General features: G+C 40.8%; 1 protein-coding gene across 2 annotated transcripts; it reads left to right on the top strand.

Annotated features, from left to right (window-relative positions):
• Window positions 1-307: 307 nt before the first annotated feature.
• On the top strand, window positions 308-21,341 carry arhgap25 (Rho GTPase activating protein 25). Of its 2 annotated transcripts, none has more exons than XM_062961067.1 (11): window positions 308-2,169; window positions 4,542-4,717; window positions 6,013-6,100; window positions 7,232-7,351; window positions 9,293-9,500; window positions 12,219-12,351; window positions 13,801-13,874; window positions 15,237-15,358; window positions 16,435-16,631; window positions 16,720-17,252; window positions 20,729-21,341. In XM_062961067.1, exons 1-11 carry the CDS (start codon window positions 2,115-2,117, stop codon window positions 20,922-20,924), a joined length of 1,902 nt encoding a protein of 633 aa, XP_062817137.1. In that variant the 5' UTR covers window positions 308-2,114; the 3' UTR covers window positions 20,925-21,341. The 2 variants fall into 2 exon arrangements, with proteins under 2 accessions (XP_062817137.1, XP_062817138.1); XM_062961068.1 differs by having other exon boundaries at window positions 308-3,828.
• The last annotated feature ends 286 nt before the right edge of the window (window positions 21,342-21,627 follow it).

Here is a 21,627-nt window from a genome sequence, read left to right as displayed (position 1 = left end):
CACCACTGATAGGCTCTTTGCTTCTGTTGGAGCCTAAACTCCACCGGCATCCTCGGTGCAACGGTTTGGGTGATTGACAGGTGTCCGTCAAGCAAAAATGAACGGATTTGGCCTGTGATGGAGCTTAAACTTCTCAATGCAAAGGTCTGGGAGATTGACAGGTGTCAGTCAAGCAAATGTCAGTGGCCATACTATTTGCTTCTTAACGGAGCATAAAACCCTCCCCAGTGTTATTAGGTCGTGCAAAAGTGTGGGAGATTGGCGGCTGTCAATAAAGCAAAAAAGTCAAATGCCTCTTGCAGGGCATAATCCCCCCCCCCCCGGTTGCCTCGTAAGATAATTGACAGCTGTCAATCAAGTCAAATTCTACCATACTACCCTTCTGAGAACACATGTTGCATTTCATGCAGTTTGGCACCATTTCCACGGCTCAGGGCGACGGGATCCCGGGAGCCGAAGACCTTGGGAAACTGCAGATCCCGGGACCCCGTAACCGAGGGACGGTGACATAGATGCGGGACACACGGTTTTCTCTATCAGTATATATATATATATATATATAGATAGATAGATCTCTATGTCTATTTCCAACCCTACTTTGTGCCGCCGTCTCCTCCTTCTTTCCTTCCTTCTTTCCTTCCTTCCTTCCTTCCTTCCTTCCTTCCTTCCTTCCTTCCTTCCTTCCTTCCTTCCTTCCTTCCTTCCCGTCCGCACTGCCCGCTTCTTCCTTGTTCCTGCCGCTCCTCCTCGTCCCGTCCGCATTTCCTCTCGTTCTTGTTTCGGCAGAGACACACCTTGGGTTTTGTTCTGTTGTTTTGACCGTCAGAAATATTGTGACATATTGTACAAAGGTATTTTACCCTATTTATATACTGTAATGTTATTGTTAAATAAAAAAAACGTATTGGAGTGAGCGCCGTTCTTAGAATCTTCTTCTCTGGAGGCTGGATGGCCATCTGTCGGGAGGGCTCGGGTGGTGCCTCCTGTTAAATTAGATTGGGGGCGGACCAGATGGCCTTTACGGGTTTACATAGTACTCCAAACTATAACTCCCAGTGCAATAGAATCCCGGGAGTTGTGGTTTTGCAAGGGCCTTTGCCTTAAGTAAGTTGCATCTGCATTTTCGAATGAATGCAGCTTGGCGCCACCCTTGCAATGGCTCGGTGCAATAGAATCTCGAGAGTTGTAGTTTTTGCAGGGGCCTTCACCTTAAATAAGTATAAGTGGCATCTACACTGGGCCAGTGCAATGGGATCCTGGGAGTTGCAGTTTTTGCAAGGGCCTTTGCCTTAGGTTGCATCTACTTTCAGATGAATGCAGCGTAGTGCTATGCTTTAAATGCAATGGCTCTGTGCATGCTACGGATTCCCGGGAGTTGTAGTTTTTGCAAGGGCCTTTGCCTTAGGTTGCATCTACTTTCGCTTTAAATGCAATGGCTCTGAATTCCCGGGAGTTGTAGTTTTTGCAAGGTCCTTTGCTTGGGGCGAAACAAATGCCGTGTGGCGCCTTGTTCATTGCAATGTCTCAGTGCAAAGGGATCCTGGGAGTTCTAGTTTGCACTCCACGTGTGGCTCAAGACCTTGGGAGACTAAAACTGCCATGGCATGGAGCCAAGTGTGGTTTAAAGCAGTGCGGATGCTCCTTTGCAAGACTGGAAATCCCAGGAGGCCTCTTCTCTGGTGTTTGTCACCCGCTTCCTGAGTCGGCGGGCCGGCCGCGCAAGCTTCGTGTGACTTTGCGACCGCACCGCCTGCGCCACTTCCTCATGCGCCCAGGCCTCGCCGCTCTGCTCACATTTTGCAGAAATCTGCTCCGTTTTATCACTTTCTTTCTGCAAAACTTTTTGTTTTCTCGCGGAAAAAAAAAACCAAACCAAAATCGTCCCCCTTTTGTCCTTGGAGATCTACAGATCCCGAATCGATCTCATAAGAAACCTCTTTGGAAAATAAATCTGGAGAGTCAAAGAAGAGCGGCCGTTCTATGGCTTCCTGACATGCCGAGGAGGAAGCGGGTGGCACGGTTCGCCTTTTTCTTGCCAACCAAAAAATAAGGCATTTTTCGAAAATATAATTATCTGTTTTTCCATCCTAAGAAGGGTCTCGGATTTGTGGACTATGTCTCTCAAGCTGCCGCGGAGCTGGGATTTCGGCCTGCGAATGGACAAAATAGGTATGTTGTGGCCCTTGAAATGGCGCCAGAACCACAAGAGATGCATTTTTGCAAAGCTATTTTTCCTCCTTTGCCTCCAAACGAAGTGGCGTCAAACTGCATTAATTCTACAGTGTAGATGCACCCTAGGCAGCCTTTTTTTTTTTTTGCCCCATCTTCACTTGCTAGGCTCTTTGTGTTTAGAAATATGTGTGTTGAGTTCTATTGGAATATTTTAAATTTCATGAGCTTGCCTTGTTTTTAATGTTGTAAGTTGCTTTGGGGCAGAGAGGGAATAATTAATAATAATAATAATAATAATAATAATAATGATGATGATGATGCTCGGGAAGTGTTCGACTTGTAATTTTGTGATATGAAATCCAGCATGTCTATCATGTTTTCTGTGTCATACAATAAAATAATAATAATAATAACAATAATAATAATACGAAATCCAGCATATCTATCTTGTTTGTTGTGTCATACAATAAAATAATAATAATAACAATAATAATAATACGAAATCCAGCATATCTATCTTGTTTGCTGTGTCATACAATAAAATAATAATAATAATAATAATAATAATAATAATAATAATAATAATAATAATAATGTGATGATTGGAGTCAATGCAGGGAAGGAATAATGCTAAAGAGGAGGAGGAGATGATGATGATGATAGCTGCTTGGGGTATCAATGCAGAGGGAATAATTATAATAATAATATGATGATGATCATCATCATGATAGCTGCTTGGGGTCTCAATGCAGAGGGAAAATTATAATGCTAATAATAATAATAATAATAATAATAATAATAATAATAATGTGATGATGATAGCTGCTTGGGGTCTCAATGCAGAGAAATAATAATAATAATAATAATAATAATAATAATAATAATAATAAATAAGATGATGATGACGACGACAGCTGGTTGGGGTCTTATTGTAGAGAGGGAATAATAATAATAATAATAATAATAATAATAATAATAATAATAAGATTATAATGATGATGACAGCTGGTTGGGGTCTTATTGTAGAGAGGGAATAATAATAATAATAATAATAATAATAATAATAATAATAATAATATAAGATTATAGTGATGATGACAGCTGGTTGGGGTCTTATTGTAGAGAGGGAATAACAATAATAATAATAATATGATGATGATGATGATGATGATGACGATGATAGCTGGTTGGGATCTTAATGCAGAGAAAAACAACAATAGCACCTGCTTTGGGTCTTGATCCAAATAATAATAATAATAACAACAACAAAAATACATGGCTGCTTTGCATCTCCTTTGAGAGAGATAAAGTTGGGTATAAATAAAAACAATAACAATAATAATAGATACATAGCTGCTTTGAGTCTCCTTCGAGAGATTAAGTGGGGAATAATAATAATAATAATCACTGCCTTTAATAAGTAATTTTGCTTTCTTTTTGTCTTTGCAAACGCCTCCCGCCCCCGCAGTGAAAAGGAAGTCCCTTTGCAACCTAATCTCTGCCATCATTTCCTTTAAATTCACAAATAGCTTGCTGCGTTCACCAAAAAAAAAATCCTCATTTGTTTGAGAAATTTTCCTCCCTGAGAGGCAGGCCTGGGCTGCATGGGTCTGCATTGCATTGCAAAGCGCCCCACTTTGCAAGGGACTTTTTGGGGTAACATTTCTTCTTGCAAGGCAGGCCTGGGCTGCGTGGGATTGCATTGCGTTGCAAAGCGCCCCAACTGTGCAAATATATTTTATTATCTTCTTGTGTTTTAAACTGTGTATATTGTTAATGTATTTGCGCTGTTACTTTTGTAACATTGTGAGCTGCCCCAAGTCCCCTTGGGGAGATGGTGGCAGGGTATAAATAAAGTATTATTATTATTATTATTATTATTATTATTATTATTATTATTAAATGCAGGCCTGGTGTGCATGGGTTTCCTGCATGGGTGTGCATTGCATTGCAAAGCACCGCAACTTTGCAAAGGACTTTTTAGGGTAACATTTCTTCTTGCAAGGTGGGCCTGGGCTGCATGGGTCTGCATTGCATTGCAAAGCGCCTCAACTGTGCAAATGCAGGCCTGGTGTGCATGGGTTTCCTGCATGGGTGTGCATTGCATTGCAAAGCACCGCAACTTTGCAAAGGACTTTTTAGGGTAACATTTCTTCTTGCAAGGTGGGCCTGGGCTGCATGGGTCTGCATTGCATTGCAAAGCACCTTAACTTTGCAAAGGGTTTTTTGGGGTAACATTTCCTCATGCAAGGTGGGCCTGGGCTGCATGGGTGTGCATTGCATTGCAAAGCTCCCCAACCACTGTGCAAAGGGCTTTTGGGGCTGACTTTCTTTCTTTCTTTCTTTGCTTGCTTGCCTCCCTCCCTTAGTGCGGTCGCAGAGCGTGATGGCGCTGGAGGCGAAGGGCCCGGTGGCCCCGGGGCCCCTCAAGGCCGGCTGGCTGAAGAAGCAGCGCTCCATCGTCCGCAACTGGCAGCAGCGGTACTTCGTCCTCCAAGGGCCACACCTCTACTACTTCAAGGACCAGGACGACCTCAAGCCCCAGGTACCGGCAGGTTGATAATAATAACAACAACAGCAACAACAACAACAATAATGTGTCTGGGATCTTTTCCTGTTTTGCTGCCTTAGGGGGCAATAATAATAATAATAATAATAATAATAATAATAATAATAATAATAATAATAATAATGTGTGTTTGGGATCTTTTCCTGTTTTGCTGCCTTAGGGGGGTGGTGGTAATAATAATAATAATAATACTAATAATAATAATAATAATAATAATAATAATTGGGTGCCGTGCCAAAAGATCTCAGCCGGCATTTGGAAACAATAGACATTGACAAAATCATGATCTGCCAACTGCAAAAGGCCACCCTGCTGGGATCTGCACGCATCATCCGAAAATACATCACACAGTCCTAGACACTTGGGAAGAGTTCGACTTGTGGTTTTGTGAAACGAAATCCAGCATATCGATCTTGTTTGCTGTGTCATAATAACAATAATAATAATAATAATAATAATAATAATACTATTTCTTACCTGCCTCTTCCCATGGCTGGATTCTAGGATTCTGATTATTATTATTATTATTAATATTAATACATCACACAGTCCTAAACACTTGGGAAGTGTTCGACTTGTGATTTTGTGATACGAAATCCAGCATATCTATCTTGTTTGCTGTGTCATAATATAATAATAATAATAATAATAATAATAATAATAATAATAATAATAATAATAATACATCACACAGTCCTAGACACTTGGGAAGTGTTCGACTTGTGATTTTGTGATACAAAATCCAGCATATCTATCTTGTTTGCTGTGTCATAATATAATAATAATAATAATAATAATATCACACAGTCCTAGACACTTGGGAAGTGTTCGACTTGTGATTTTGTGATACAAAATCCAGCATATCTATCTTGTTTGCTGTGTCATAATATTATAATAATAATAATAATAATAATAATAATAATAATAATAATAATAATAAATCACCCAGTCCTAGACACTTGGGAAGTGTTCGACTTATGATTTTGTGATACGAAATCCAGCATATCTATCTTGTTTGCTGTGTTATACAATAAAATAATAATAATAATAATAATAATAATAATAATAATAATAATAATAGATACAAAATCCAGCATATCTATCCTGTTTGGTGTGTCATACAATAAAATAATAATAATAATGTGTGTTTGGGCTCTTTTCCTGTTTTGCTGCCTTAGGGGGTATTAATAATAATGATGATGATAATAATGATAATGATAATAATATTAATGTGTGTGTTTGGGCTCTTTTTTCCTGTTTTGCCGCCTCAGGGCCTGGTGCATCTGCAGGGCAGCAGCATCCGAGAAGTGGCCTCTTCCTCCGACGAAGCCGGGAAATTCATCTTTGAAATCATCCCAGGTTTGTTGCAATGGATGGCACGGGAATCCCAGCATTGACGGCTGGGTGGCGGGGCTTCCGGTCATTCCAGTGGAATCCTGGGACCTGTAGTTCCCCAAAGGCCTTGGGAGACTATAACTCCCAGCATCCCATAGCCTTGAGCCACGGCACATTCAAGTGGGGTCACACTGCACAAATTCTGCAATCTGATGCACAAAGGAACTCTCCAAGTTACTGTTGTTGTTATTATGATTTATACCCTGCTTTATCTCTCTCAAAAGAGACTCAGAGCAACTCAGTTCTATTTCTGCAATTAGTATTATTATTATATTTATTTATACCCCACTTTATCTCTCCCTCAGGAGACACAAAGTGGCTATGTATCTATTATTATTATTATTATTATTATTATTATTATTATTATTATTATATTTATTTAAACCCCACTATATCTCTGACAAGAGACTCAAACTGGCTATGTATCTATACTATTATTATTATTATTATTATTATTATTATTATTATTATTATTATATTTATACCTCGCTTTATCTCTCCTGCAGGAGACGCAAACTGGCTATGCATCTATTATTATTATTATTATTATTATTATTATTATTATAAATATATTTATACCTTGCTTTATCTTTCATGCAGGAGACTCAAACTGGCTATGTATCTATTATATTATTATTATTATATTTATACCTCGCTTTATCTCTCCCGCAGGAGACACAAACTGGCTATGCATCTATAATAATAATAATAATAATAATAATAATAATAATAATATTTATGCCTCGCTTTATCTCTCCCGCAGGAGACACAAACTGGCTATGCATCTATAATAATAATAATTATCATTATATTTATGCCTCGCTTTATCTCTCCTGCAAGAGACTCAAACTGGCTATGTATCTATTATGATGATTATGATTATGATTATTATTATTATTATTATTATATTTATGTATATACCCTGCTTTATCTCTCCCGCAGGAGAATCAAACGGGCTATGTATCTATTATTATTATTATTATTATTATTATTATTATTATTTGGGGAATTCCTTTGGGATTTTGTTGGAGAGCATGACGATGATGCCCAATGGCCGAAGCCCAATCTTTGCACCTTTTCTTCCTTTGCCTTCAGGGATTTCGGGGGACCCGAGTCGGGCCGGGCCGGACTCCTGTGTCCTGATGGCCGCCTCCCAGTCCGACCTGGACGAGTGGGTCAAGCTCCTCCGCCGGGCGGTTGGCTCTGCCTTGGGAGGTAAAGGCCCCTTTGGCAGGACACTCCTGGGTGACCAAGGCCGTTCCCTCCTTGGTTCTGTCTCCAAAACATAGGAAAAGTTTATTAAACTGCCAACTATCCACCCGTTGGAAGATGTTTCATGTTTTAATGCTTTTTTTTTAGCTTAACTTATAAGATTTTATCATCTGCATGTGTATGCGTGTGTATGTATATGTATAAAATATTTTATATGTATAAAGTTGTAGTTCACCTGCATCCAGAGAGCCCTGAGCCCAGCCGACGACAGATCTGGACCAAACTTATTTATTTATTTATTATTGCATTTATATACCACTTTTCTCACCCCTGGGGGAACTCAAAGCAGTTCACATCAAATAAATGGCAAAATCCAATGCGTCACATACGATAAAAACAGTATTATCACACATCTAAAGCAATAACATAGGACTATAAATTAAACCATTAAAACTATAAACCATCAATATAAACATGTTATGCAATATTTACATAAAGTTCATGATGAAGGTTTGGGAATTGGGTACAGTAGAGTCTCACTTATCCAACATTCACTTATCCAACGTTCTGGATTATCCAACGCAATTTTGTACTCAATGTTTTCAATATATCGTGATATTTTGGTGCTAAATTCATAAATACAGTAATTAGTACATAACATTACTGCGTATTGAACTACTTTTTCTGTCAAATTTGTTGTATAACATGATGTTTTGGTGCTTAATTTGTAAAATCATAACATAATTTGATGTTTAATAGTCTCTTCCGTAATCCCTCCTTATTATCCAACATATTAGCTTATCCATCGTTCTGCTGGCCCGTTTATGTTGGATAAGTGGGACTCTACTGTATTACATTTATTATTGTACTCTATTATTGTTGCTGCTATTACATTTATTTTAGTCTATTATTATTATTATTATTATTATTATTATTTATTAATACATTTATTATTTCACTCTGATATTATTTTTATTATTTTTATTATTACATTTATTATTCTACTCTATTATTGTTGCTACTATTACATTTATTTTAGTCTATTTTATTATTATTAATACATTTATTATTTCTTTCTGATATTATTATTATTACATTTATTATTCTACTCTATTTATTATTACATGAATTATTTTCCTGTATTTATTATTATTATTATTATTATTATTACATTTATTATTTTACTCTATTATTATTCAAAGGATACATAGGCACATTTACATTGAAGAAGACGAGAATAATTATTTAATCAGAGTTAGACAGTCTTATCTTAAATTAGAGCTTGATGAAAATATTCAAAAACATTTAACCTACTGATGCCTCAATTAATGTAATTTTATTGGTATCTATTTTTATTTCTGAAATTTACCACTCTCAGCTTACACTTGAGTCTATGTTTTCCCAGTTTTTTGGTGATAAATTATGTGCCTCGGCTTATATTTGGGTTGGCTTATACTCGAGTATATATGGTATATACCGCTTTTCTCACCCCTGGGGGGACTCAGAGCAGTTCACATCAAATAAATGGCAAAAATCCAATGCCTCGCATACGATAAAAACAGTATTATCACACATCTAAAGCAATAACATAGGACTATAAATTAAACCATTAAAACTATAAACGATCAATATAAACATGTTATGCAATATTTACATAAAGTTCATGATGAAGGTTTGGGAATTACCGTATATACTTGAATATAAGCCAATAATACCAATAATATTAGAGAAAAATAATGAATGTACCCTATATTCTCAAGTATAAGCTGACCCAAATATAAGCCAACCAGGATCCTCACCTGAGTATAAGCCGAGGGGGGATTTTTTAGTCCTAAAAAAGGGCTGAAAACCTAGGCTTATATTCGAGTATATACGGTAATAAATAGATGTATGTATGTGGGAATGTTCTTCTCATGGTTGTGGTTTGGGTCTTTCTTGTTGCAGTGGTTTTCGGTCAGCAGTTGGCGGAGACCATGGCCTATGAGCAGCGCTTTGGGCCGCATCTCGTCCCCATCTTGGTGGAGAAATGCGCGGGATTCATCCGCGACCACGGCCTCCGCGAAGAAGGGATTTTCCGTCTTCCCGGGCAAGACAACCTGGTGAAGCAACTCCGGGATGCCTTCGACGCCGGGGAGAGGCCCTCCTTCGGCCAGTAGGTGGCGCCTTTCTCAAGGCCATCCGTCCCGGTCGTCAATCACTTGGATTGATCTCATGCCTCCCAATTGATCGTGACTCTCCGCTGCAGGATCAATGCCGTTCGGCATCACTTGCTATGGAGTCCGGGGAGATATAGTTCCACACCGGGCCTGGGCCAACTCTGGCCTTCCCTCCAGGTGTTTTGGACTGGCCGTAATAATAATAATAATAATAATAATAATAATAATAATAATAATATATCCTGAAGATAGGAGGACAATAAGAAGTTGAAGATATCATAGCCATAATAATAATAATAATAATAATAATAATAATAATAATAATCTGAAGATAAGAGGGCATGAAGTCCTGAAGATACAGTGGCCATAATAATAATAATAATAATAATAATAATAATAATCTGAAGATAAGAGGGCATGAAGAAGTCCTGAAGATACAGTGGCCATAATAATAATAATAATAATAATAATCTGAAGATAAGAGGGCATGAAGAAGTCCTGAAGATACAGTGGCCATAATAATAATAATAATAATAATAATCTGAAGATAAGAGGGCATGAAGAAGTCCTGAAGATACAGTGGCCATAATAATAATAATAATAATAATAATAATAATAATAATAATCTGAAGATAAGAGGGCATGAAGAAGTCCTGAAGATACAGTGGCCATAATAATAATAATAATAATAATAATAATAATCTGAAGATAAGAGGGCATGAAGAAGTCCTGAAGATACAGTGGCCATAATAATAATAATAATAATAATAATAATAATAATAATAATCTGAAGATAAGAGGGCATGAAGAAGTCCTGAAGATACAGTGGCCATAATAATAATAATAATAATAATCTGAAGATAAGAGGGCATGAAGAAGTCCTGAAGATACAGTGGCCATAATAATAATAATAATAATAATAATAATAATAATAATAATAATAATAATAATATATCCTGAAGATAGGAGGACAATAAGAAGTTGAAGATATCGTAGCCATAATAATAATAATAATCATCATCATCTCAAGATATGAGGAAAAGAAGATGTCCTGAAGATACAGTGGCCATAATAATGATGATGATGATGATGATGATAATCTCCTGAAGATATGAGGACAAGAATTAGTTGAGGATATCATAGCCATAGTAATAATAATAATAATAATAATAATAATAATAATAATAATAATAATCTGAAGATATGAGGGCATGAAGAAGTGGCTCTAATAATAATAATAATAATAATAATAATAATAATAATAATAATATATCCTGCAGATATGGGGACAAGAAGAAGCTGAAGATATCATAGCCATAATAATAATAATAAGAAGAAGAAGAAGAAGAAGAAGATATGAAGGCAAGAAGAAGTCCTGAAGATACAGTGTCAATAATAATAATAATAATAATAATATATTCTGAAGATATGAGGGAAAGAAGACATCCTGAAGATAAAGTGGCCATGATGATGATGATGATGATGATAATAATATCCTGAAGATATGAGGACAAGAATAAGTTGAGGATATCGAAGCCATAATAATAATAATAATCTGAAAATGTGGAGGGAATTAAGAAGTCCTGAAAATAAAGTGTCCATAATAATAATAATAATAATAACAATAATAATAATATCCTAAAGATATGAGGACAAGAAGTTGAAGATATCATAGCCATAATAATAATAATAATAATAATAATAATAATAATAATAATAATAATCTGAAGATATCAGGGCTTGAAGAAGTCCTGAAGATACAGTGTCCATAATAATAATAATAATAATAATAATAATAATAATAATATCCTGAAGGTATAAAGACAAGAAGAAGTTGAAGATATCATAGCCATAATAATAATAATAATAATAATAATCTGAAGATAAGAGGGCATGAAGAAGTCCTGAAGATACAGTGGCCATAATAATAATAATAATAATAATAATAATAATAATAATCTGAAGATAAGAGGGCATGAAGAAGTCCTGAAGATACAGTGGCCATAATAATAATAATAATAATAATCTGAAGATAAGAGGGCATGAAGAAGTCCTGAAGATACAGTGGCCATAATAATAATAATAATAATAATCTGAAGATAAGAGGGCATGAAGAAGTCCTGAAGATACAGTGGCCATAATAATAATAATAATAATAATAATAATAATAATAATAATAATATCCTGAAGGTATAAAGACAAGAAGAAGTTGAAGATATCATAGCCATAATAATAATAATAATAATAATAATAATCTGAAGATAAGAGGGCATGAAGAAGTCCTGAAGATACAGTGGCCATAATAATAATAATAATAATAATAATAATAATAATAATATCCTGAAGGTATAAAGACAAGAAGAAGTTGAAGATATCATAGCCATAATAATAATAATAATAATAATAATCTGAAGATAAGAGGGCATGAAGAAGTCCTGAAGATTTCATAGCCATAATAATAATAATAATAATAATAATAATAATAATAATAATAATAATATCCTGAAGATATGAGGGCATGAAGAAATCCATAATAATAATAATAATCTGAAGATATGAGGGCAGTTTGTGGTGCAGAGATGACCTTTCTAGAGTATAGCAACTCCTTTCGAGGTCAGGACCGCACCATGAAAGAGGCAATGACGCTTCCAAGGCAGGAGCAGGGAAACCTCTCCAAGGTTGTCCCACGTGTAACGCGCTTTCCCCTCCGGCAGGGATACGGACGTGCACACCGTGGCCTCTCTGCTCAAGCTCTACCTGCGGGAACTTCCGGAACCGGTCGTCCCTCGTTCGCAATACGAAGACTTCCTTCTGTGCGGACAGATTCTGGCGGCAAACGAGACCAAGGTAGTTGAGGCTCGTCCTTTAATTAATGTTATAAACCAGAGATTCCCAAAGTGGGCCCTACCGCCCCCTGGTGGGCGCTGCAGAGATTCAGGGGGGCGGTGATGGCATCTATTAGGACTTGGGGGCGGGGCCAGGGGAGGGGCGGGGCCTCTTCCTAAGTGCCGGAGACAGGGCTGAGCACCTGAGGCGCCTGTAAGGACACAGGGGGCGGAGCTAGAGGAGTGGGCGTGGCTTCTTCCAAGACATGAGACAGGGCTGAGCCTCTATACCTCTCCTGAGAGGCCTTTTAGGACTAAAGGGCGGGGCTAGGGGTGGGGGCGGGGCCTCTTCCCAAGAGCCCGAGACAGGGCTGAGCCTCTATATTTCTCCTGAGAGGCCTTTTAGGACTAAAGGGCGGGGCTAGAGGAGTGGGCGGGGCCTCTACCCAAGAGCCTGAGACAGGGCTGAGCCTCTATACTTCTACTCAGAGGCCTTTTAGGACTAAAAGGGCGGAGCTAGGGGTGGGGGCCGGACTCTTCCCAAGAGCCTGAGACAGGGCTGAGCCTCTATATTGCTCCTGAGAGGCCTTTTAGGACTAAAGGGTGGGGCTAGGTATAGAGGCTCAGCCCTGTCTCAGGCTCTTAGAAGGAGGCTCCTTCTAAGAGCCTGAGACAGGGCTGAGCCTCTATACTTCTCCTGAGAGGCCTTTTAGGACTAAAGGGCGGGGCTAGGGGTGGGGGTGGGGCCTCTTCCCAAGAGCCCGAGACAGGGCTGAGCCTCTATATTTCTCCTGAGATGCCTTTTAGGACTAAAGGGCGGGGCTAGGGGTGGGGGTGGGGCCTCTTCCCAAGAGCCCGAGACAGGGCTGAGCCTCTATATTTCTCCTGAGATGCCTTTTAGGACTAAAGGGCGGGGCTAGGGGTGGGGGTGGGGCCTCTTCCCAAGAGCCCGAGACAGGGCTGAGCCTCTATATTTCTCCTGAGAGGCCTTTTAGGACTAAAGGGCGGGGCTAGAGGAGTGGGCGGGGCCTCTACCCAAGAGCCTGAGACAGGGCTGAGCCTCTATATTTCTCCTGAGAGGCCTTTTAGGACTAAAGGGCGGGGCTAGAGGAGTGGGCGGGGCCTCTACCCAAGAGCCTGAGACAGGGCTGAGCCTCTATATTTCTCCTGAGAGGCCTTTTAGGACTAAAGGGCAGGGCTGGGGGTGGGGGCGGGGCCTCTTCCCAAGAGTCTGAGACAGGGCTGAGCCTCTATATTTCTCCTGAGATGCCTTTTAGGACTAAAGGGCGGGGCTAGGGGTGGGGGCGGGGCCTCTTCCCAAGAGCCCGAGACAGGGCTGAGCCTCTATATTTCTCCTGAGAGGCCTTTTAGGGCTAGGGGTGGGGCTGGGGTGGGGGCGGGGCCTCTTCACTGTTACAAACTCACCCTAAAAGAGTCGCAAACCCACCCACCTGCCTTGATGTCCTTCTAGGGTGGCCAACTGTTGGTGAAGCAGCTAGGTCTTCTACCCCGAGACAATTACAACCTCCTCAGCTACATCTGCAGGTATGTTGCCCCGTCTCCCGCTTCCTTGGCAAGCGCCCAGTACGATCCCCGTATCCACTATCTCCATAGTGTCACCTTGGTGGACCTAGAACAAACCTAGAGAGAACATTTCCAGGTCCTCCAGAGTGACTCTAGAGCAGGCATGGGCAAACTTGGGCACCCCAAATGTTTTGGACTTCAACTCCCACCATTCCCAACATCCTACCCGCTGTTAGGAGTTATGGGAGTTGAAGTCCAAAACACCTGGAGGGCCAAAGTCTGCCCATGCCTGTTTGAGGGTCAGCTTCCAGCAAAAGTGCATCATACCATTGCACTGCAGGACTGAATAATGCCTAGTGAGGTCACCTAGCATTTCTAGGTCATCCACCACAACTAGAGGGAACACCTAAGTAGCATTTCTAGGCTCTCCAGTGTATCTCTATGGTCAACTCCCAGTGGAAGCAAACTATCGACTCTGTACCATAGAGCTGACTCTAGGGGACCTGGAAAATGCCCAGAGAGAACAACTCTCTACGTCCTCCAGTATGACTACGCTCAATTTCCAGCAGAAGAATACCATGGAATTACACTGGAGGACCTAGAAAAATTATAGAAAGAACACATTTCCAACATTTCTAGTCCTCCATCACGATTCTGTCATGTGCCTCCACTGGCCATTGGCTATAGAGATGAATTGGGGGACTAGAAATACTAGAGAGGTGGAGGAATACCATGGAATTGCACTGGAGGACCTAGGAAATGCTAGAGAGCTCATTAGCACTTCTAGGTCCTCCAGTGTCATTCTATGGCCAACTTCCAATGGAAGAATACCATGGAATTGCACTGGAGGACCTAGGAAGGACCTAGAGAACTCACTAGCACTTCTAGGTCCTCCAGTGTCATTCTGTGGCCAACTTCCAATGGAAGCATACCATGGAATTGCACTGGAGGACCTAGGAAGGACCTAGAGAACTCACTAGCACTTCTAGGTCCTCCAGTGTAATTCTATGGCCAACTTTCAATGGAAGCATACCATGGAATTGTACTGGAGGACCTAGGAAATGCATAGAGAGCTCACTAGCACTTCTAGGTCCTCCAGTGTCATTCTATGGCCAACTTCCAATGGAAGCATACCATGGAATTGCACTGGAGGACCTAGGAAGGACCTAGAGAACTCACTAGCACTTCTAGATCCTCCAGTGTAATTCTATGGCCAACTTCCAATGGAAGCATACCATGGAATTGCACTGGAGGACCTAGGAAGGACCTAGAGAAGAACACCTCTGTAGCATTAGGTTCTCCAGCGTGATTCAATGTCATATCCCTGGCACATCTAACTTCTTTTTTGGACATTGAGCCTGAACTGTAACTCTCTTCCGGCAGGTTCCTGCACGAAATCGATCTCTGCTCGGCGACCAACAAGATGAGCGTGGAGAACCTGGCCACGGTCTTTGGGGTCAACCTCATCCGGCCCAAAGTGGAGGACCCAGTGACCATCATGAAAGGTGTGGTATGTTCTATAATGCCTCTGCTCCAGGCCTGGGCCAACTTTGACCTTCCTTCTGGGTGTTTTGGACTTCAACTCCCACAATTCCTAACAGCAGATAATAATAATGTAATAATATAAATAAAATAATAAAGTAATAAAATATAATAATAATAATAATAATATTAAATAATAATCAAATAAAATTTTTGTTATTGTATTAAAATGATATAATAATAATATAAAATAAGTAGAGGAAATAATAGAGGAAGATGGTGTGGTGATGAAGTTGAAGAAGGGAGTTAAATCAATTGTCCGCCACCCTGACTGTTTTGATGAGTCAGTTCTCTCTGTCTGCTCATCCGAAGGACCACTTGATGCAGCAGCAAAAAGTGGCACCAACAAAACGACGGCCCAGTCGTTGTTTACTGCTGATCCCAGTAGGTCTAATTACTTTATTATACAATATATTTACAGTTACTCAGAGCCATAACTCTCCGGACACATGGCGCATCTTCTCAGCTTGCGGAGGCTGTTATCTGAACAAGTTGGCACCTCCCTCATTCCTCAGTTCAAACGGAAGCCCTGACCTATTGGTCCTGTGGGCAATCCATCAAGCTGGCTTGTGCTTAACCCTTGTGCTGCTGAAATGCTTTGCCAGAAACACAGCTGCCAACACCCAACAACAAAAAATTGATATAACATTTCACTCTTGACAACAGAATACACTAACAGAAGATGACAGTGATAAAGAAGATGATGATGAAGAAGTCCTGAAGCGTGAAGAAGTCGCTGCTGGCGTTTGCCCCCTTCCCCGCCTCCCTTTAACCCGGCCGCCCTTTGCTCCCCTTTTTATTTATTTATTTATTTATTTATTTATTGCATCATTTCTACCCCCGCCCTTCTCACCCATCAGGGGACTCAGGGCGGCTTACAATACAACCCTATACATCAGAAAAACAGTTTACATCAAATTTAAAAATCTTTCAAATTTAAAAATTAAAATATACATGAAAAACAGCATAATTATACATTTAAATAAGCATTTAAGGCGCTTTTTCATCTCCAGGTGGGGGTCTATCCATTTTTCCGCAGGGACCCCCCAGATCCAGAGGGTCGTGGCGGCCCTGATCCGTGGGCACGAGCGCTTCTTCCCGCCTTCCAAGGACCAGAGGCCTCCTCTGCCGCAACAAGCCAACGACCCCGCGAAGAACCCGGGGCCTCGAAACGCGGTCGGGTGGGACGCCGTCCCCTTCCCCGCGGCCTCCGGGAGCGGGACCCTTTGGGAAGCGGTGAGTGACTCCACGCTGAATTAGATCGGAAGCACGGCCTCCACTTTGTGCAAGACTGTCGGTCAACGGCTTCTAACTTTGCTTCCAGAGAGACGATGGAGAACCCTCCGGGAGAGGCCCTTCCGCGGAAGGCCACGGGGAACTGCCGGCCAGGGCGGCTCCGGAGCCCCGGAAGCGGACGCAGACGCTTCCCAACCGGAAATGCTTTGGGACCGTTCCGGGCTTGGGCGAAAACGACATTTTCCGGAGCAGCTTCTGGACCTCGTCCTCGTCCTTGGCGCAGCTCCATCCCGTTCCTTCCTCCGCTGGACGGAGCCACAAGCGGACCTCCTCCCACGGCCTCTCCAGGCTCCTGCATTTGCCCCACGCGGAAAACCCTTCCGCGCAGGAAACCGGGAAGCCGGTCCGAGAAGCAGAGCGGCCTCTGACCCCGGGAAGCCATTATGACCCCGGAAAGGGTCCCGATCCAGATCCGGAGCAAAACGGGTCCCCAGATCCCCCTCCTAATCCGGATCGAGACTTTTGCGACTCGGAGGATCCTGACTCTCTTCGGAAGAGGATCACGGAGTTGGAAAGGGAGTTGGAGGCGCAGAAGAAGGACTACGAGGAGCAAATGGCAAGGTAAAGGCCCACCTTTGGGAGAACGTCTACACCAGTGGTTCCCAAACTTATTTGGCCTGCCGCCCCATTTGTGGACGGGGCCAACAAATGGGTGGCCAGGACTGGGATGGGCGGAGTTACGAGCTCTGAAGCAGGGCTGAGCTTCTATCCCTGTCCTGCGGCGCCTGTTAGGGGGCGGGGCTAGGGGAGGGGGCGGGGCCCAAAACTTGATTCCAGTTTAAGAGGAACTGCTTCTGAGAGTGAGCTCAGAGGTGGTAACTTTGCTCATTGAGAGGTTGTTCCTGCTTCATGGACTCTTGTTCCACGTTTCCTTCGGTCTTTTATGCCAAGTTCCTGCAAGCCTTGTATCTTGAGCTTTCTTCTGGTTCTTGTTCTTGTTCCTGGGTATTTTGGATTATCAAGTCATGTTCCCGAAAGCTTTGCATTTTGAATCTCTTGTTCCAGTTCATGATCCTGTTCCTTGGTCTAGTTTCGATTACCTTGATCAGGGGTCCTCAAACCTTTTAAGCAGGGGGCCGGTCCACAATCCTTCAGACTGTTGAGGGGCCAAATTATTATTTGAAAAAGAAATACGAACAAATCCCTATGCACACTGCACATGTCTTATTTGTAGTGCAAAACAACAACAACAATGAAAGAACAATAAAATATTTTAAAATGAAAACAATTTTAACCAACATAAACCTATCAGGCCAATGAGATAGTCAATTTAATTAGGATTGTTGTTGTTGTTGTTGTTGTGTGCCTTCAAGTCTAGTGGGTGAGCCTAAGTCTAAAATTATTTATTTATTCATTTACTACATTTATATCCCACCCTTCTCACCCCGAAGGGAACTCAGAGCAGCTGTATGTACATACAATATATTATATTATTAGCATAGCACAATATTAGCATTATATATTACTATATTGAACCATACCACTATACTGTAATATTATATGTAATATATAACATGTAATTAATATTATTATATGGTATTATTATTAGTATTATATTGTATAACATGATAATATTATCTATATATATATATATACTAGCTGTGCCCGGCCACGCGTTGCTGTGGCGAAGTATGGTAGTATGAGAAATAAAGTATTGAGGAATTGGTGGTAGTGAAGGTAAAGGGTCCCCTGGGCTGAGTGGGTTGCTAGGGGACCAAGTGAACAGAGCTTAGCCTTCTAACTGGCAGCAATTGGATAAAAACAATTATTCCTCACCCTCTAATTAGGACTTTATTTTTCTTTTCTTTTTGTTGTATCAACCTAGAGGCATGGATGATGGGTTGTGCTGTCAATTTTCGAGGTTGTGGGGTGTTTACTTTTGTTGTTTTGTCCGCTGCCGTGATGCCATCACTCATATATATATATATATATATATATATATATATATATATATATATAAAATTAAAACTAATATAAAAATATATTATAAATGAGGGCGGGGGCCAGGTAAATGACCTTGGAGGGCCGCATCCGGCCCCCGGGCCTTAGTTTGGGGACCCCTGACCTTGATAGAAGTTTATCCTTGTGTTTGGATTTCTATGGACCCTTTCTTCCAGATTCTTAAGCGCCTTGTACCTTGCTTTAGTGACTTTGAACTTTGATTTGCTTTTGCTTGCATACTATCTTCAATAAACCATTGCATTGAGGTGTCTCTGCAGCCTAGATTCCTGTTTCATGTTCCTATTCACGCCTATATATCTTTGGAGAAGTTCCTGTGTCCGTGTTCATGGATATACCTTGGGATTAATGTTAAGCTTTTGGATTTTGTGTTCTAACCTGGCATTTTGGGACGAGTGCTTCTGAACTCTGGCTATGCACTATGTATGAACTCAGTACTGTGGAATCATGGGAGTTGTAGTTCGGTGAGGCATCAACACTATTTGACGGCGAGCCGAGACAGACCTTGTAAAACAGCTTCCAAGACTCCATCGTATTGAGCTATGACAGTCAAAGTTGGGTCCAAATGCATTAATGTGGATGCTTGTTTGGATTTCTATATAATTTTTATATAATTTTTTTGACTACACATAGTTTGATTTATTGATGTTAGGTTTAATTTATTGATGTTAGACTTTAAATTGATGTGAGGTTTTAATGTTATTTTTATATGTGGGGTTTCTCTGGGATTTTTATGTCAATATTTGTTTGCTTTTTGGAGGCATTGAATGTTTGCCATTTTATGTTGGAATCCGCCCTGAGTCCCTTCGGGGAGATAGGGCGGAATACAAATAAAGTTTTATTATTATAATAATTATTATTTTATTATGACACAGCAAACAAGATAGATATGCTGGATTTCGTATCACAAAATCACAAGTCGAACACTTCCCAAATGTCTAGGACTGTGTGATGTATTTTCGGAGAATGCGTGCAGATCCCAGTAGGGTGGCCTTTTGCAGTTATTATTATTATTATTATTATTATTATTATTATTATTATTATTATTTTATTATGACACAGCAGACAAGACAGATATGCTGGATTTCGTATCACAAAACCACAAGTCGAACACTTCCCAAGTGTCTAGGACTGTGTGATGTATTATTATTATTATTATTATTATTATTATTATTTTATTATGACACAGCAAACAAGATAGATATGCTGGATTTCGTATCACAAAACCACAAGTTGAACACTTCCCAAGTGTCTAGGACTGTGAGATGTATTATTATTATTATTATTATTATTATTATTATTATTATTATTTTATTGTATGACACAGCAAACAAGATAGATATGCTGGATTTCGTATCACAAAATCACAAGTCGAACACTTCCCAAGTGCCTAGGACTGTGTGATGTATTTTCGGATGATGCTGCAGATCCCAGTAGGGTGGCCTTTTGCAGTTGGCAGATCGTAATTTTGTCAATGTCTATTGTTTCCAAATGCCGGCTGAGATTTCTTGGCACGGCACCCAGTGTGCCCATCACCACCGGGACCACCTGCACTGGTTTCTGCCAGAGTCTTTGAAGTTCAATCTTGAGGTCCTGAGAGCGGCTGAGTTTTTCCTGTTGTTTTTCGTCAATGCGACTGTCACCTGGGATGGCAACATCAATGATCCAAACCTTGTTCTTTTCCACAACTGTGATGTCTGGTGTGTTGTGTTCCAGAACTTTGTCAGTCTGGATTCGGAAGTCCCACAGTATCTTTGCATGTTCATTTTCCAATACTTTTGCAGGTTTGTGATCCCACCAGTTCTTTGCTGCTGGGAGGTGGGACTTGAGGCATAAGTTCCAATGAATCATTTGGGCCACAGAGTTGTGCCTCTGTTTGTAGTCTGTCTGTGCAATTTTCTTACAGCAGCTGAGGATATGATCGATGGTTTCATCAGCTTCCTTGCACAGTCTGCATTTTGGGTTATTATTATTATTATTATTATTATTATTATTATTATTATTATTATTTATTAGGGGAGCAACAATATTATTCTATGAGATTGGGTTATTGATCTCAATGTCTGTGCCCTTTGCAGCCTGGAGAAGGAGAACTACGAGGTCTGGGCCAAACTGGTGCGGCTCAAGGAAGAACTCGAGAAGGAAAAGGCTCGATCGGCCGAAACGGAGCGGACGCTGCAAGAGGTCCGGGGTTCGAGGGACGACTTGGAGAAGACCAACCGGCTCCTGGAGGAGTCCTTGAAGGCCGTGATCCGGTCGGGAAAGAACCACTGAAATGGAGGAACCAAACAAAACAAGACGTTTCCAAATTTCCACCTTCCCCAGGCAGCAGCTTTCGTTCCTTGCAGGAATCGTCCCAATGGGAGACATAGTTTGGTGCGAACGGAAGGGACGTTTCCTTGACTTGCCAAAATCCAGGACATGGAGTAATATGAACGGAAGGACGGCTCGTTCGTTAAAGGAACGGGATTCCGAATGCACGGGAAACCCAACTAGGGAGAATGCAATCGCAGGGAGGTGCGTTTTGGCCACGTGGTTTGCCACGGGGCGCTTTCTGTGTCCGATTGCAATTCTGCCATGAACGGAAAAGGAAAGACGGAGGAATGAAACGCACAAAAGGAAACAGAAACGCACCTCGAGATGCTCCGTGGAGGGTGCCTCAGGGTTTATTAAAAAAAAAGGTCTGGTGCATTTGGGTTTCTGTTGCTTACAAGGTTTGCAATGTCACTTCGGAAATTCCGGGCATTTCCAAAAATGCAGAATTGGGCAGAAATTGTATTTGGACAGAAGAGGAAAAAAAAACATGCAATTTGTCTTGGACTACAAGTCCCATCACCGCAAGGTTCAAGGTTGTTGGACTACAAGTCCCATCACCCTGAGCTTCAAGTGTGGTGGATTACAAGTCCCATCACCCTGAGCTTCAAGTGCGGTGGATTACAAGTCCCATCACCCTGAGCTTCAGGTGTCTTGGACTACA

Source organism: Anolis carolinensis, unplaced genomic scaffold (assembly GCF_035594765.1).
Source record: "Anolis carolinensis isolate JA03-04 unplaced genomic scaffold, rAnoCar3.1.pri scaffold_8, whole genome shotgun sequence".
Taxonomy (NCBI): domain Eukaryota; kingdom Metazoa; phylum Chordata; class Lepidosauria; order Squamata; family Dactyloidae; genus Anolis; species Anolis carolinensis.
Note: the sequence above shows the minus strand (reverse complement) of the source record. Positions and strands in the feature narration are given on the sequence as shown.